This window comes from Drosophila santomea, chromosome 3R (genome assembly GCF_016746245.2).
Source record: "Drosophila santomea strain STO CAGO 1482 chromosome 3R, Prin_Dsan_1.1, whole genome shotgun sequence".
In the NCBI taxonomy this organism is placed as follows: Eukaryota; Metazoa; Arthropoda; class Insecta; order Diptera; family Drosophilidae; genus Drosophila; species Drosophila santomea.
Window position 1 is genome coordinate 21,841,593 of NC_053019.2, and position 16,668 is coordinate 21,858,260.

General features: G+C 49.1%; 6 protein-coding genes across 7 annotated transcripts; 2 read left to right on the plus strand and 4 right to left on the minus strand.

Annotated features, from left to right (window-relative positions):
- Positions 1-29: 29 nt before the first annotated feature.
- On the plus strand, positions 30-16,651 carry LOC120454178 (progestin and adipoQ receptor family member 4). Of its 2 annotated transcripts, XM_039639258.1 has the most exons (8): positions 31-397; positions 713-1,514; positions 11,939-12,154; positions 14,406-14,509; positions 14,571-14,708; positions 14,793-14,801; positions 14,936-15,076; positions 15,184-16,651. In XM_039639258.1, the coding sequence occupies exons 2-8, from the start codon at positions 860-862 to the stop codon at positions 15,274-15,276; spliced, it is 1,356 nt and encodes a 451-aa protein (XP_039495192.1). In that variant the 5' UTR covers positions 31-397; positions 713-859; the 3' UTR covers positions 15,277-16,651. The 2 variants fall into 2 exon arrangements, with proteins under 2 accessions (XP_039495193.1, XP_039495192.1); XM_039639259.1 differs by lacking the exon at positions 14,793-14,801 and having other exon boundaries at positions 30-397.
- Positions 1,914-4,141, minus strand: LOC120454174 (neprilysin-4). The gene has a single exon (XM_039639253.2). It carries the CDS (start codon positions 4,117-4,119, stop codon positions 1,993-1,995), a length of 2,127 nt encoding a protein of 708 aa, XP_039495187.1. The 5' UTR covers positions 4,120-4,141; the 3' UTR covers positions 1,914-1,992.
- LOC120454179 (endothelin-converting enzyme homolog) lies at positions 5,153-6,406 on the minus strand. Its single transcript, XM_039639260.1, has one exon. The coding sequence runs from the start codon at positions 6,382-6,384 to the stop codon at positions 5,872-5,874; it is 513 nt and encodes a 170-aa protein (XP_039495194.1). The 5' UTR covers positions 6,385-6,406; the 3' UTR covers positions 5,153-5,871.
- Positions 7,059-9,175, plus strand: LOC120454177 (neprilysin-4). The gene has a single exon (XM_039639257.2). The coding sequence runs from the start codon at positions 7,100-7,102 to the stop codon at positions 9,113-9,115; it is 2,016 nt and encodes a 671-aa protein (XP_039495191.1). The 5' UTR covers positions 7,059-7,099; the 3' UTR covers positions 9,116-9,175.
- On the minus strand, positions 9,193-11,572 carry LOC120454175 (membrane metallo-endopeptidase-like 1). Its single transcript, XM_039639255.2, has one exon. The coding sequence runs from the start codon at positions 11,547-11,549 to the stop codon at positions 9,501-9,503; it is 2,049 nt and encodes a 682-aa protein (XP_039495189.1). The 5' UTR covers positions 11,550-11,572; the 3' UTR covers positions 9,193-9,500.
- Positions 12,134-14,494, minus strand: LOC120454176 (neprilysin-1). Its single transcript, XM_039639256.2, has one exon. It carries the CDS (start codon positions 14,309-14,311, stop codon positions 12,266-12,268), a length of 2,046 nt encoding a protein of 681 aa, XP_039495190.1. The 5' UTR covers positions 14,312-14,494; the 3' UTR covers positions 12,134-12,265.
- Positions 16,652-16,668: the final 17 nt, after the last annotated feature.

Here is a 16,668-nt window from a genome sequence, read left to right on the forward strand (position 1 = left end):
TTCATTCAATTGCATAACAATACGCAAGGAAAAATAACGGTATCGTTATCGTGTGCCCACGCTCAGTCAAATACTGACGTGCCCGTCCCAACGGTCGTGTGCGCGGATTTACTTCCCCAAACTCAGCTTCCCGCGTTTTGTCGCTCTGGGAAAGAGTCCATCTAGCTGGAATATACTTCATTTTGTCCGCCAATCGCCCACGGAAGCCGATCGAATGGCTTGAATACACTGATTGACGATATAGTATGCCCCGCCCACGTAACATCTGCAAGCTGAGTGGAGAAACCTGCTCATCGTAGCATCGGTTCAGGATTCTAGCCCCTGAAAAAAAAAGCAATCCTTCTACATTTGCGAGAAGGATTCGGTACCAAAAACGTGTGCGCGTCCCATGGCAGAAGTGAGTATTTTTATTGATTTTTTCCCGGGCCCGGGAGCTGGTATTTGTGGCCTAATCCGAAACTCGCGTGATTCGCATGGAATATTCAATTACACACACACACACTGAGGAGTACAAATGGCGCAGGCCTTTTTGGGTCACGAGGCTGCTGTGCGAGTGTGTGTGTGTGTGTGTTGACATTGTCCTGGTCTCGTTTTCATTTTCCTTTTCGCTTTCGCACGTGCTTTTTTTTGGCCAACACATACGTAACACATCGCATCTTGGCCCGCCGCATATAGACGATCCATAATTAATGACGTTGGCTTTCGCTTTCAGCTGGCCAGCTAGGGAACCGGAAACGGAAACGGCCACGCAACCGGAACCGGAACTGGAACCGTAACTAGAACTGGAAGTGTACCCGAAACCGTAACCGTTACCGTTACCGCTACCGATTTCGTAAACGATCGAAGGGATTAGCACGGCATGGACACCGCTGCCGCCGCCGCCGCTGCAGTCGTAGTTGACCTGAAACCCGATCAGCAGCTTCTAGGCAGCTCCAAAACGGCCAGGGTTGGAGGAGGAACCACTGGATGCGACTGTCTCGGCAGCACCGTGGAGACCATGTCGCTGACTCCGCCACCCACGCCGCCTACACGCGCCACTGATGGCCATCTGGAAGCGTGTGGAGCTCCAGGCATCCCAAGCGCTCCCGTGGAGAGTCACTCCCTGAACGGAGTTAAAAGCAAGGAGGCTCCCGAAACAGCAACAGCATCGACTGAACCCACTCAGCCGGATATGCCCGCCACATCATCAACGTCTTCCCCCAAAGCTTCCACCACGCCAACGTCTGCCTTGCTGGGATCGGGAACTGCCACAGGCTCGGTAGTCCCCGCAGCGGAGCATCCACCAGCTGCAGCCTCAACTGTGCCCAGTAGCAGCAGTAGCAGCAGTGGCAGCAGCTCCAGCAGTTCCGGATCCGACGAGAATGTGGTCCAGCTGCTGCCCTGGCAGGACATGCCCACGTATCTGCAGTTCAATCCCTACGTGCTCCGGGGTTACAGACCACTGCAGACCTTCAAGGGATGCCTTCTCAGCCTGTTCTACTGGCACAACGAGACCATCAACATACTGACACACGGTGAGTTTCGTTTGCCCTCTACCTTCCTCCTCCACTTCCGCCTTCTTTCCCGCCCACCTGTCACCACTGGCCAAATTATCGATCCGCCGCGTCTAACTGCTCGTAACAATCACGGTCAAAGCCAAGTGGAGGCACGTAAATAGATTAGGTCGGAATTTGTAATGAACCTTGTCTGAGGTTTGGTTGGCCTGGGCATGCACAAGAAAGTGGCCAAGTAAAGACAGCAGGGTATTTTTAATCGCTTTTAGAAGTTATAAGTAAAATTAGATTTTATACTTTAAATTATTTATGTCTTGACCAAGTCAACAAAATTTCTTTGCGTTACTCTAAGCTATTATATAAAATTAAGTTATTTTTACTGTTGAAAGCATAGTGAATCTAAATGGGATACAAAATCAGTGACACTAAATATTTAATTTGTTTTATTCCTTACGAAAATATTGATCAAGTTAAAGAATGTCATTTCGGAACCATTTAACTAGTACAGTATGCATTTCTCCTTAGGATTCATGGCGGATCCGGCTGGGCAGTTGAACTCTTTGGAGAACTCCTCGAAGTTCGATAAGGATCCAATAACGCGGAACTTTCCTGGCATGTGCTGGTCGGTTGATACTTGCAGGGCCTTTACATTGGGATGTGCATCGTTGCACCAGACCTGCGCAAAGCTGATGAAGAACAGCTGGTTGGCGGAGTATCGCAGGTTGGGCAGGGTCTCCTTGGCCAGGACCTGATTGACACTCGAGCTATTTGTCATTTGGGACTCGAACCATTTCCGGTAGGCTGCGTAGGCCAGCCTTGTTCCTCCATTGTCCGCAATGTTCTCCGACTGCGCGGTTGACTCCTTCAGCTGGATTCCATCGTACACATACCGGCCGTACTGCTTGGTGAAGCATTCCCTTCGTTTCAGGAAGTTGCTGCTGGACTTCTCATCCCACCAATCCGTCGAGTTTCCCTTATCATCAAACCTTCGTCCGCTGTCGTCGAATCCGTGGATTAACTCGTGTCCAATTAGGGAGGCCAGGGTTCCGAACATAACCGCATTGGGGTAGACATCGGACCAAATGTAGAAGGGCTGCAGCAGGGCAACCGGAATCTTGATGGTGTTCTCTATCAGGATGTTGGCCGGGGTGTAACTGAGTTGGGCGCCCGCCTCCAACGGCTGGCCTGGCTTGTGGAGCAACTCCCGGTTCTGTTTGGCACTGAGTATGCTTGTATATCGCACATTCTCCACGAAATCGTCACTTTGCAGATTGAGTTCCTCAAACTCTTCGGTGAAGTTAACGTCGGAGTAGCTGTTGATCTCCAGTGTCATTGCCTGTAGCTTCGCAATAGCAAGATTTCGGGTGGGTGGCTCAATCCAATCCAAAGCGGAACTGAAACGGAGGGTCTCGTCAAAGGTAGACTTTAGCTGACGCCAAATGCTTTCGATTTCTCTTGTGGATTTCTCGTTGTTGTAGCGACGGTAGAACATGTTGTCCATACTCTTGGCGAAGTACTTCTTGGTAAGTTCCACACAGGCCTTCTTCTGCTTCTCCGGCTTCTCGGGGAATGACTCAACAAATTCCATGACAAGGCAAAAGAATATATAGTTGGCTACAGTGCGCTTGGGCGTACGCTTGATAACTTCGACCAAATTTTGCTGATAACGCGAGTTGAATTCGTAAATCTGGTCGGAAATGCGCTCTCCCATGGCCACAAACAGAAATCGCTCGATGTCCAAGGTGGGAGAGTACCTCTTTTGCATGTCGTCCACTGTGACTAACTGAGCCAATTCAGTCAGTTCTATTCCTTCGCTTTCGTCCACAATTCCATGGGCCAAGTCCACCTCAAAGTCAAGCAGTTCCTTTGCCGTTTTTTTGGCCAATTCCATCGTCACACCCAGAAAACGCTGCAAGGTGCGCTGGATATTAACACCATATTTCTGACGATACACTGCCGTTGCTTCATCGACGTACATGGACCGTGACTCCAGCGGGAAGTTTTGCTGCCTCAAGTATATTCGGTTTCGGGTGTTGCTGCCGAAGTCCTTACTTACATCGCTGGCTAAAATGGGAGTGACGCCGTATCGGTAGGACATGCGAGCACTAGTCCCCAGCCAGTCGAAGTCGTCCTCCTGCCAGGATGATCCCTCGAGCATCGGCATCGTACCGAATTCAGCAATGAGCCGCTTCAGCTTTTCGCTGTAGGTCGAGTTAAGCTCATTAATCCGGAGGCAGGACTCGTAGAAATGCTTCACCTGAATGTCCTCCGGAGTGTCGTGTGCATCGTGGGGTGAGCTGAGCATCTTCAGTATCTTTCGGTTGAGACCATTGGTCAAAGTCTCGAATGATCCGGTAGAAACCACCTGCATGCTCGAAGCCGAGTTGATGCGATTGTAGTTGCCACAGGAGAAATCGTAGAAATCGTTGCACGGATCTGTCTTCTGGTCCATAAAGCTCTCGATCTCAGCAGTCTTCGCCTGACGCAGTAATTCCGTAATGTAGGGTCCGTCCTGTTTGAGATCCTCATCGCTGGTGGGGGCAGCTGTGACCTGCGCATTTAGAAAGTGGCCAGCTATGCAAATGCAGAGCAACAGCATCGCGTTGTGCTTCGCCTTAATTTCCATGATCGACTGGCGTGCATCAGTTGATCTGATGAGTTAATCGCCATCCCCATTAAAGCCAAGCCGCTCCTCTGTTCACTGGAAACAAAAGGCGACCCTGGGGTTATCGGGTGCTCTCTGACACAGTGCTGAGCTCAAACTCTGATGCTCTATTGCTCACTGCTGATTGCGAGTAGCTTGCCAATTTGTATCAGATAATTGTTTCTCGGAAGCATTATCATACACCATAGCTGTTATGTTAGAGCTACACTGCCTACAAACTTTTTCTGTAGATAAGGCAAAAATCTTCCATTTTTATATAATCACATTTGGATCTGTGATTCTGTTTCCTATTGACTAACTCATTAGAACGGCGGAAAATGACCTCAGAAATAAGTCAATAATTTTTAAAAATTACGTTCAATTAGGTGTTAACGTATATCTAAGACTTTTGCATATTGTTCTACTCACGTGAATGATTCAATTGATGTCAAGGTACATAGTTGATTACTCTGCCATGACGTCCAGTTGATGTGTATATTATTATAAAACTCAAACAATATAAACCTCAGCGAGCACGTTTTCGATTTGTGACGAAAGCAGATTCTTCACATTTTGCTTACATGCTATTTTTGACATAAATATGACTTTTCTTATCTAGTTAAAATGACATTGTATATAGGCGCATTTAAATTTTATTTGTACAATATCAATATATGAATGAAAGTTAGGGTAGGGGATAAGATAAGATAACCATTACTCAAGTGCACATCCTTCACAAAGCAAATAGTTAACAACAAATAAAATTGAAGTGCAATTGAAGTGAATTGAATAGCTTTTACTTTTACATTCCCTAGTAAAGCATGCATTTCTCACAGGGTTTCATGGCAGATCCCGCTGGACAGTTGAACTCTTTCGAGAACTCCTTGAGGTTGGATAAGGTTCCAATAACACGGAACTTGTCTGGTGTGTGATTGTCGGTTGATACCTGCATGGTCTGCGCAAAACTGATGAAGAACAGCTGGTTAGCGGAGTATCGCAGGTTAGGCAGGGTCTCCTTGGCCAGGACCTGATTGACACTCGAGCTATTTGTCATTTGGGACTCGAACCATTTCCGATAGGCTGCGTAGGCCAGCCTTGTTCCCCCATTGTCCGCAATGTTCTCCGCCTGCTCGGTTGACTCCTTCAGCTGGATTCCATCGTACACATACCGGCCGTACTGCCTGGTGAAGCATTCCCTTCGTTTCAGGAAGTTGCTGCTGGACTTCTCATCTCACCAATCCGTCGGAATTCCCTTGTCATCAAGCTTCCGTCCGCTGTCGTCGAATCCGTGTATTAATTAGGTATCCAATTAGGAAGGCCAGGGTTCCGAACTTAACCGCATTGGGGTAGACATCGGACCAAATGTAGAAGGGCTGTAGCAGGGCAACCGGAATCTTGATGGTGTTCTCTATCAGGTTGTTGGCCGGGCTGAAGCTTAACAATTTGACAAATTCAAGTGATTTCGGCGGCTGGTGAAGCAGTTGCCGCATTTGCTTTGCACGCAGCTCCAGAAACTGACGCAGATTTTCCACATTGTCTGCGGTTTGAAAATTGAGGCCCGCAAAGTCCTCGGTAAAGTTTTCCTTAGAGTAGTTGTTGAGCTCCAGTCTCATAGCCTCCAACTTAGCGATGGTAAGATTTCGAGTGGATCGCTCGATCCAGTTTAGTTTCGGACTGGATAGCAAGGCCTCCCTAAAAGTGGACTTCAATTGATGCCACATGTTGTCAATTTCTTTAAAGGACTTGTCGTTTTCGTATCGTCGGTAAATCATATTGTCCAGGTTCTTGGCGAAGAACTTCTTGGTGTAGGGCAAACAGAGCTCTGGCAGCATTTTCGGAGAGTTCTCTACTTTCGTTGTAGTTGAGCTCCGTAATCCGGAGGCAGGACTCGTAGAAGTGCTTCACCTGAATGTAATCCGGAGTGTCGTGTGCATCGTGGGGTGTGCTGAGTATCTTCAGTATCTTTCGGTTGAGACCTTTGGTCAAAGTCTCGAATAATCCGGTGCTGTCCATCTGCGAGCTCAAAGCCGAGTTGATGCGTTTGTAGTTGCCACAGGAGAATGTGTAGAAATCCTTGCACGAATCCGTCTTCTGGTCCAAAAAGCTCTCGATCTCAGCAGCTTTGGCTTGACGCAGTAGCTTCTTGATGTAGGGAGTGTCCTGGTAGAGAGCATCCTCGTCTGTGGGCGCCGCTAGGACCAACGCACTTAAAACGTGGCCAGCAATCAAAATGGAGAGCAATTTCATCGTCTTGTGCTTCTTTTGAAATGAACTACTTGAATAAACTATGTGGGTAATCTTTAGCCGAATAAAGAAATGGCGATTCTAAGCTTATCGCTTTCTCTCTTTTTTCAGTTTAGTGGTGGTAACTAAATATTTGAAGCTTAGCATAGATCTTTAAACATGGAAAGACCTCTTAGAAGTTCATGCTAAATGTTTACTTAGCTTTTTAATGCAATGCACTGCATTCTATAGTATATAATGGTAACGTAATCAAATGCAAAGCAAAGCAATTAACCGCCAATACTAGTTTCTGACGGTATTAAGTGCCCTTAGCATTCCACCCAGTTATAACACTATGACGTGAACTGTATTCTAATCACGCACTCCCCTCCAACTTGGGATAGGAGCAAGGGATCCACGACCGAGCGGGTGATAAGGTAGAGCTGGAACCGCGCTTCCAACCCGTGGAGCACTGAAAATAATTTCAAACATTTATTATTATATGGCAAATTAACCTAATGGCAAGGCAGCTTAACCCTAAAAATATACAGCATATCATATAAACATATTGGAATGGTGATCAAAATAAGTAAAGATACATGATAAATGATACAAATCGGGCTAGTGAGTGAGTTTAGATTTCTCTCAGTGCAGCTTAATCTCAGTCGCAGTCGCTGAGAGTGGGTGCGGAAGTGCGTCTCATCGAGCTGCCCGTTCAGTCGCTCTCGGAGTGTTCGCCATGGAGAACTTTGGTATCGCAAGTGCCTTGCTGCAGCTACTGTTGCTCCAACTGGTGGGAAGTGGTCGAGGTCACCTGCTAACTGGTCAGCCGGCCATTGACCTGCGCATCCAGGCGCGGGAGCAGCTGATCTCGCAGAGCAACGACAGCGTCTACGTCCAGCGACTGATGCGTCTGTCCAAGTCCGCCGAGATGCGCAGCTATATGCAGCAGGAAGCGGATGCCTGCGACAACTTCTACGACTACAGCTGCGGAAATTGGCCCCAGATCAATCCGGCCAACGATGCCTATCCGCGGGAGACGAACTTCGAGCAGCTGCTGGTCAAGGCCTATCGCCACAAGCAGCAGAGGCTGATGGAGCAGCCGGCGAACGAGGAAGTGGATGAGGTGGCCGTGCTACGACTGAAGGAGTTCTATGCTAGTTGCCTGCTGTATCGGCAGACGTCGGAGGATCTCTACCGAGTTCAACTACAGGAAATTGTGGCGGAATTCGGACGTATGCCCGTCCTGAGTCTGCCGGGTCAGGAGTGGCCAGCCGAGGAGTTCGATTGGCAGGACACGGTGGCGCGAATAAAGCGGCAGTACGGCTTGGATATCCTTTTGCTCTTCCAGCAGTCGGCGGATCGCATATACGTGGGACAGCCCAAGCAGATTCTTCCGGAGCCCAACAGGAAGGCCGTGGCTGATGACATAGCCAGGCACCTGGAACGTCACTTGGGTGTGGATCCCAAATTGGCCGTAACAACGGCAAGGGAAATCACACAGTTTGAGCATCAGCTAGCCGCCATTATGGTGGATCGTCGAGTTGGAGTGATGTCCAAATTGCACATTCCAAATGACACAGACTACGTTGATGGCGCTAATCTCACCCAGTACGTGGAAACTGTCCTTGGCCGGGAGTTGTCAGCCAACGAGTCGCTCTACGAGCATGTGCCTGGTTATCTAAGTAAATTAGATGACCTGGTGGCGGTGACACCACCTTATGTACTGGCCAACTACGTCTTCAATGAGCTTCTAAAGCACTTCTACTACGAGCGAGCGGAATCCGTTGTGGAGCAGTGTGTCAGCCGGGTCAGGCATCTCTTCGCCGAGCTCCTGGACAACATGGTATTCAAGCAGTATGGAGATGAAGGCACCCTGAAGGATATAGATGCAGTCTGGCAGCAGGTACAGCGCAGCTTTAGAGGTGCATTGCAAAACTCTTCTGCGGATTGGTTGGTTCCAGAGACCAGAGAAAAACTGCTGGAGCAGTTGTATACCACCAGTCTGGTGATCAATGGATATGCCGAAGTGAACTTTACCCAGCGATATGAGGAACTGCAGCTGAAACCCAGGGATTATCTTCACAATCTGAGGACCATACTTCACCACCAGAGTTTGAGGGTCCAGGTAAAGGCTCAGACATCGGTCACCTATGATCCTGTGGGAAAAAGAGTCCTGCTACCAGTGGCACTGCTCCAACCGAACTTCCTGTGGTCCCGCTACTATCCAAAAGCACTGCGGTATGGCAGTCTGGGCACATTGCTGGCCCAGCAATTGGCACACAGCCTGGAAGATGCATCCAAGTGGGATGCCAAATCGTTTGCTGAGTACTCCAAAAGGAAGTCCTGCTTCAAGGAGCAGTACGGTAGACTGCGGCTCAATGGACACTACTTGCCGGAGAGCGATCTGCAGGCGGAGAACATAGCCGACAATCTGGCCATACAGGTGGCCTACCACGCCTACCGAAGGCTTCTGGCGGAGCTGGACCCATCTTTCTTGGGCTCGGAATCGCTGCCACAACTTAACCTTGGCTCCCGGCGGCTGTTCTTTCTCAGCTTCGCCCAATTGTGGTGCAATGATGCCAATGAGCAGTTCCGGGACAAGCAATCCCTGTTTCTGGGCACTCCCAATGCCCTCCGCGTCCTGGGAGCTCTATCGAACTTTAAAGCCTTTGGACGGGACTTTAACTGCGGCAGTGCAAGCAGGATGACCTCTTCCCAGAAGTGTCAGCTCTTCACCGTAAACCTAGACTAGTTAGGAGATCAACCAAAGTACTTTGAACTTAACTCTACCCATAATAAATACTTACACTTAGCTATTGGGACATTGGCTTTAATTATGGGTCTAACTAACAGTGAAGGGTATTTCTTAATAAGTTTTTACTTCTCAAGGGTCTTAAATTCACATATATTGTCAACAGCGATTATCAGAGCGTCTATATAGCCATGACCGTCTATATATTTTTACGCACTCTCATTGATAAAGTTACATTCAGCACTTGCATTATATACATATGTCAGAATTGTATTTTTGCAAACTGAAAAATGCTCTTATATTTGTTTGTTTATTTTTTATTCCGCAAGTAATAGGAATTTTGAGCTCAGTTAAATAAAAAATGAATGAATTGTAGAGGGCTTTATCAGTAGATGGCGCACTTGTACTCCGGATCCATGGGCGCCGATTGAGAGCAGTTGAAGACCCAGGGGAACTCCTGGAAATTGGACAGCGGTCCGATCACTCGGTATTTACTGGGTGCATGATTATCCGAACGAGTCACCGAGGGCTGGAAGAGGAACTGGACGTCGTCGCACATCAATTGGGCATATCCCAGGAAGAAAAGCTGGCGACTGTTGAAGGGCAGACCCTCCATGGTTTCCCGCTGAAGCACCTCCTCGGATTGCTGACCCAGCCACTGCTCGTAGGCGGCGTAGGCCAACTTAACGCCACCACTGTCCGCTATGTTCTCCGACTGATCCTTCCTCTCCGGGAGCTTCGATCCGCCGTACTTGTACTGGTGATACTGAGCCTGAAAGCACTTGCGGCGTTCCTCGAACTCGTAACGGGATTTCGAGTCCCACCAAGGTGCCAGGTTGCCAGAAGCATCGTACTGCCGTCCGTCATCGTCGAAGCCATGTAGCATCTCGTGGGCGAGGAGGTAGCCCAGAGTGGAGTACTTCAACGCCTCCGGATACTGGTCACCCCAGAAATATCGTGGCTGCAGCAGGGCCACCGGGATCGAGATGTTGTTCTCCAGAATGTTGTAGGCGGGAGTAAATCCGAGCAGATCTGTGGCATCTACGGAGTTTGCCGGCTGATTAATTCTCGCCACAGTATTTTTGCCCTTGGCAATGAGCAGCTGCTGGACATTCGGAACGTAATTGAGGCGATCAATGGACACCTCTCCATACAGATTCTCGAAGTCCTCATCGTCGTGGGAGTTGATGTTCATCTGCATACGTTCCAGCTTACCAATGGCCAGTGTCCTGGTGGCATTGGATATCCAGTCAAGTTTGTCGCCCAACAGCCGCTGCCTGAAGATGCCTTTGATCTGATTCCAAATCTTGTGAACTTCCGATTCCACATCCTGCCTGCGATAACGCTTGTACACTGCGTGCTCGGCGAGCTTTCCGAAGTACTTCTTGGTCGATTCAGTGCACCACTTAACCATGTCGTTGGGTTTGGCGTCCACCAGAAAGTCCTCGAGCAGCTTCCACATAACATAGTTAGCCTGTGTGGCCAGCGGTGTGCTTCGCATGACCAGAAGTGCATTATCGAGATACTTTTCATCATAGATGTACAACGACTCGGGAATGTTTTCCTCACCAAGGATCAGAGCCAGGAATTCGGTGAAGTTCAGATGGTCGCTGTACTTCTCTTGAAGATCGGCCACTGTATAGAGAGAGAGTGATTCCTGCAGAGTCGCTGCACCCGAGCCGCCGGTCGAGAAAGTTGTCTCCAACTCATGGATCTGCTCAGCTGTGTGTTTTGCAACGCTGGGACTCAGCCCGAAGTATTGCTGCAGATCCATGGATATGCGGACTTCCTCCAAAAGATTTGTGAGGCGTGTGTTAGGCGTCTTAAAATCTGGCTGACTTATGTAGACGCGGTTCATCGATGTGTTCCGGATATCGTGCATGATCTCCAGGCCTAGGATGATCTGTTTTCCGTACTTCTGCTGTATCTGGGCCACCAATCGCCACCAGCTGAAGTCGGAGGAGTTCCACTGGGGCCCAACCAAGGCCGGGAGTACTCCGTACTCCCCGATGACGTTCTCCAGGGCCAGCTTGTAGTGGACATCATCGCGGTGAACCAGGTTGCAGGACATGTAGAAACGCTGCATCTTCTTTTCCAGCTCGGCTTGCAGGTCATCGGAACGCAGCAGCCGCTGGAGACGTCGATCGAATCCCTTGGATAATAACTGCAAGTTGTCGGTCATGAGGTTGCCGAAAAGCTGGGCGGGATTGTGGCGATGCCAGTTTCCACAGGCATGGGTGTAGAAGTCGTCGCACGGCGATACCTCCGGCTTCATCATGGTCTTGATTTCGGCCACTTTTGCTTGCACGATGATTTTCTTCGCGTAATCCGATGTCAAGTCGTCGGCAAAGGGGTCATCCCCATCCGATGGCTTGGCCATAGCTGAAACTATTGCCACCACAAGGCACAGCCACAACAACCGACATGTCATCATCACGCGCCTAATTAAACTCAACTAATTTTCAATTGCTCCCGATCGTTGGCGGCCACCTTATCAGCGGATTTTGTTTATACAATGTCCAGGGTGCTGGGGTAGGTCAACATGTTATCTCCCGGCTCTTATAAAATCTCTACTGCACTCTTATATATTTTCGTGCTCCAGACTAATTCGCTTCAATCCAGTCAGGCTTATGTTGGAGGTTTAACGCAGAGAGCTGAATCCACAGACCAATTTAAAATATTAAGCTCTACTACCTCCGAACATACCTGTTGTGTGTAACTAGAAAAAGGTGACCTCATATCTATCTTTCAGTTGGTTAGGTACTAGGTACCATGTATTGAATGGTTCTTGAAGTTTTACCCTCGCTCATCTTACCATTTCAGCCATACCCATCTTCTACATCCTGGCCATCGTGCCCGGACTGATGCCCTGGGACAGTGGCTACAAGTTCCTGTCCTTCTGCCACGTCTTCGGATCGGTGGCTCCCTGGTGCGGCAGCTTCGTCTACCACCTGTTCATGAACATCGAGAAGGGCGAGAATGTCTACTACACGCTGCTCAAGCTGGACATGGTCGGGATCTGGGTGAGCCAGAGCTTTGGTGAGTACACGGGCAATGATAATGAGTTAGTGACCCAATGCCTGGGAAGCGGAACTATTTAATTCAGTACATATATACATATACGCGTAATCAGCTAGACGTGGGGAAATCTCAATACATCAGGCACTTGTTTGGGGGATTCATCTTGGTCGAGTTGCTGCACTGGAATGCCTCGGCGAAGGCTGGACTGTTGATCATCATGGCGAATACTCTGGCCTCATATGGCGGATGGAGATTATGTCGGACGAAGTTCGCTCGTCTTTCTGGATAGATATCCGAGCACATGAACTGAGCTGCGCTGAGGAAGAAGAGCTGATCCGGCGAGTGCGTCATGTGCGGCAGGCTTTCCGTTTCCTCCAGCGTTACTTGATCCAACCATTTCCGGTACGCCGACTGCGCAATGCGAATGCCCACATTGTCCGCTATACTCTCAGCTTGCGACTCCAATCTACGCAATCTCAAGTTGCCGTACCACATACCACTGAACTGGTCCGCCAGGCAATTCTTGATCAGCTCGAAACCCACCTTGGTCAGGGCGCTCCAGTTGTCGTTGAGGTTTCCCTTGCTGTCGTAGAGCCGGTTCAGATCATCGAATCCGTGGGCCATCTCGTGAGCCAGCGTGAAACCTAAGGTGCCGTACTTAAGAGCAGCCGGATAAATATCGTCCCAGAGATAGCGATGCTGCATATAGCTGACCGGCAGCACTACACGATTGGTTTCTGTCTCGTAGATTGGAGTCTCGGTTGCGCCGTAGTAGTAAGTTACGCTGCTGGACTCCCGCATTAGATCCGCACGGAGATTGCTGGCCTTCACCTCCAGCAGGCGTTGCACATTGCCGTAGTAATCGGCGGAGCTGACCACCAGATTGCCGTATAGCTCCTCAAAGTTGACCGCCTGGCCGCCGGCTATTTCGAAGGACATACCCTTGAGTTTTTCCAGTAATTCCTCACGTGTACACTCCTCCAGCCATTCAATGTCCGGAGAGCTGAGCATTTCCTGGAAGGAGTTCTTCAGCTCCATCCACAGATTCCTCATCTCGTTGGCTATGTGAGGACTTTGCTGCTCCAGTAAGTGGTACACCATATGGTCCACCACATCGGGAAACAGCTCGGTGATCCGCTCGTGACAGATCACTTTCTGCTGCTCCTCATTCGCCGTGATCTCGAAGTCGGTCAACAGACTGGACAGCATATAGTTGGCCAACACATGGTTGGGAGTGCTCAGCAGGATCTTCTTCACCTGGAAAAGGTAGCTGGGCACCAACTCGAAAACCGGAAGATTGTATTCGGAACCCAACCAGGAGGTCACAAAACGAGTCACGTTAAGAATCGGTCCGTAAGCATCGCTCATGTCGGACAGTGTGGTCAGACGGCGTATCAGTCGCGGGTCGCGGTGCATTCTATGGTCGAAAGCACTTCGCGACAGCTCTGACTCCAGTTCGATTATCTCCTCAGCAGTCTTTCCAGCTCGCTCCTCCGACAGACCCAGGAGGTTCCGCAGACGCATCTTAAGCGCCAACTTCTTTGAGAGATTAACCAACTCATCGCTCTCAAAGAGATCGAGCCGTTGGCCCAACTGAAGGCGTTTAATTTGGGAGTTGGAGTGATCCGGAACCACATAGACACCCAGTAGAGTCAACTTTCCGTAGCGGCGGAGCAACTGAGCCATCATCTCGAGGGCGTCAAAACCGACGTAGTCCCAGGACTTGCCCTCCACCGCCGGCATTCCACCAAACTCCCTTAGAACACTGAGTAGATGGGATCGCTGTTTCGTCCTCAAAGCCGCTGTGTCCAGGCAGGATTCGTAGAAATACTTGACGCGCACCTCCATCGGCCGATCTGTACTTATCCGGGGCTCGTCGAGCACCTGCCTCACCCGACGCAGATAGTTGGCAAACATAAGCTGGCGGATACTGGTGTCTTTCTTCGAGGTTGCCGCATTTATAGCCGCATAATTCCCGCAGGCATAGCCGTAGAAATCGTCGCAGGGACGCAAAGAGGTGTCCATAAAGGAGCGCATCTCCGCCGACTTGGCGATCCGCATGATCTGCTGGCCCAGGGGTGTTGTTAGCTCCTTGAAGACACCACCCTGGATGGCCGCTGAACCGACGGCCAAGGTGACAAAGATTAGGCAAGCGGAAGCTGGGAAGCGTTCCATCGCGATCGAGCTTTGTTTTCCGACTGGACCGTCTTATCGGCGGGCAGACTTCGTGTGCTAACAATCTCTTCCGCTCTCCGGTTTCTATTTCCAGGTGCCCTGCCCCTGGTCACAGCCACCACTCTGTGCTTCCCCCCCGTGCTCAAGTGGCTCATCATTATTTCCTACTGTGTGCTCTCGCTGTGGGGCCTCTACAAGGTGAGTGCCACATGCAGTTGATGCGGACGATCCTCTCTGAACGATCCTTAATCCCCGACAGGCTCTAACTGCCAGTTCACCCTGGCAGCGTCGCTTGTGTTTCGCCCTGCCGTTCGGCATGCGCTCCATCCTGACCTTCCTGCGCATCCGTGGAATGGTCGGCGGCAGTCACATGGCCCTTTCCCATGTCTACCTGCAGGTGCGTATGTCCAGGCTTTCCAATTGACTAACTGCTATTTTCTATAACTGTACGTTTTTGGCTGGCCTCTCTCGGTGCGCATAGGTTGAAGTTGTAAGTCACATTTTCATACATATGTACATTCGAGTAAATGGACAGAGCCGCTTTGCACTTTTCCTAGCGGACACAAGACACCAATCCGCTTACGAATCCGGTTCGCTAATTTGCTGATTAACCCTCTGTTCCAGGACGGCGTCTCCATACTGGGCGGTGCCATCGGAGCGATGCGAATCCCCGAGAAGTGGTTCCCCGGAGTGGTGGACTTCTATCTGAACTCCCACAACATAATGCACGTGCTGGTCGTCGTGGCTGTTTACTCCATGCACAAGGTGGGTGGTATACAGCAGAGCTGAAGGCTGTGTCCTGGTGAAGATCGTCCCTTCTGGCGGCGATCGTTGAGCAAGTGTTTATGGTAATCATATTTATTTTTTCTTAGGCCACGATTAAGGACTTCGAGTGGATGTCGACGCAGACCTGCCACACGGCCGCCAATGCCACGGAACAGGCTCTGGGTCACGTGGAGCTATGACCCGCTTATTGGCTGCTGCCGCTGGTGCTGCTGCCCTTGCCCTGGATAATCCTGGCCAGGCGGCGGGCTCGGACGCACTTGATCCGCGCCCTCATCGCGCCCATCGCCTGGCGGAGGCGGCGCGTCCAAGTCCCCGGATGAGACCAGACAGAGATCCATGGATGCAGTGGGGCGGGGACGAACGCTACTTGAATATACCGTGTATAAGAGAGCGAAGATGATGTAGTAACAATATACATATGTATATCTAGGTGTAGGTATAGGCCATACATATATGAACTGTATGTGTGTATTTACATATAGTACTTACTTCGACTGTGGTATTAAGCATTAAGGTTATATTATTACTGGGACGAGACGTGATGAACGACAGGATGGCAGGATGACAGGAAGATAGGATGGCAGGATGGTTCGGAACCAAGTCTTCGGATTCACGCTAATCTCTTGGATATACAGTTGCAATACGGCTGCGTAATGGGTAACGAGTAATTGATAACGATATTGAGTAATTGAGTAATTGTAATGATGATTTGAATGATGTTGATACACATGTACCTCATTGTGCTTACGACAACACATCTTATTTTCAAATACTCGTACGTACAACTTTGTACCTCGTCGAAAATTCTACAATAAGAACACCTATAAGCTAATCTCTTCCTAGTTGAACTTTTAGATATGCAATTTGTTAATTTTGGCAAGCTAGCGAGCTAGTGGTAGTTAAAGCCTAGTTAAAGCTCCAATCTGTGCATAGTTGTGAACGAAACTCAACCACTCATTTCTTGCTGATGGGTACCAGTAGTTAGAAACCCGAATTCATGTTGGACAAGTGTGAAAACCAATACAGTCTCCTGGCAAATTGCTGCTGCAACGAATCACGTACATGAAAACGTATTGGGTTGGGTTTATATCATTTATGTCAATTGAGTGCGCAATATTAACCTCAAGTATTTATTGAGCTCCCCGAGTATTGAATATTATTAGAAACCGCAATATTTATTATGAGTACGTGTACCCTAGGAGCTAAGCATTAGGGCGGGTATACATACAACCAACTTAACTATACGATAGCAACCTTACGAGCGTCGGTCTATTTTAATCCTAGCAATGCGAACAATTATGAGTAATGCGTTTTAGTAGTGTCAATAATTTACACCACCCACTCGAAGGAAGGCGAAAAAGAGGGCGAATCTAACATGTGAAACGTAAGCTAACAAACGAATTCAAACAAACAAAGCAATAATTATAGGCAGACTCAATGCTTTAAGTTTAAAGTTGCTGCTACACATAAGTGACAATTATACGAATAATGTAAAACGATTTTCTGAGAGGTTAATAAACATTAAAAGTGTATTTAATGAGCAAATGAAAAGCACTCGCAACGTCTTTTAC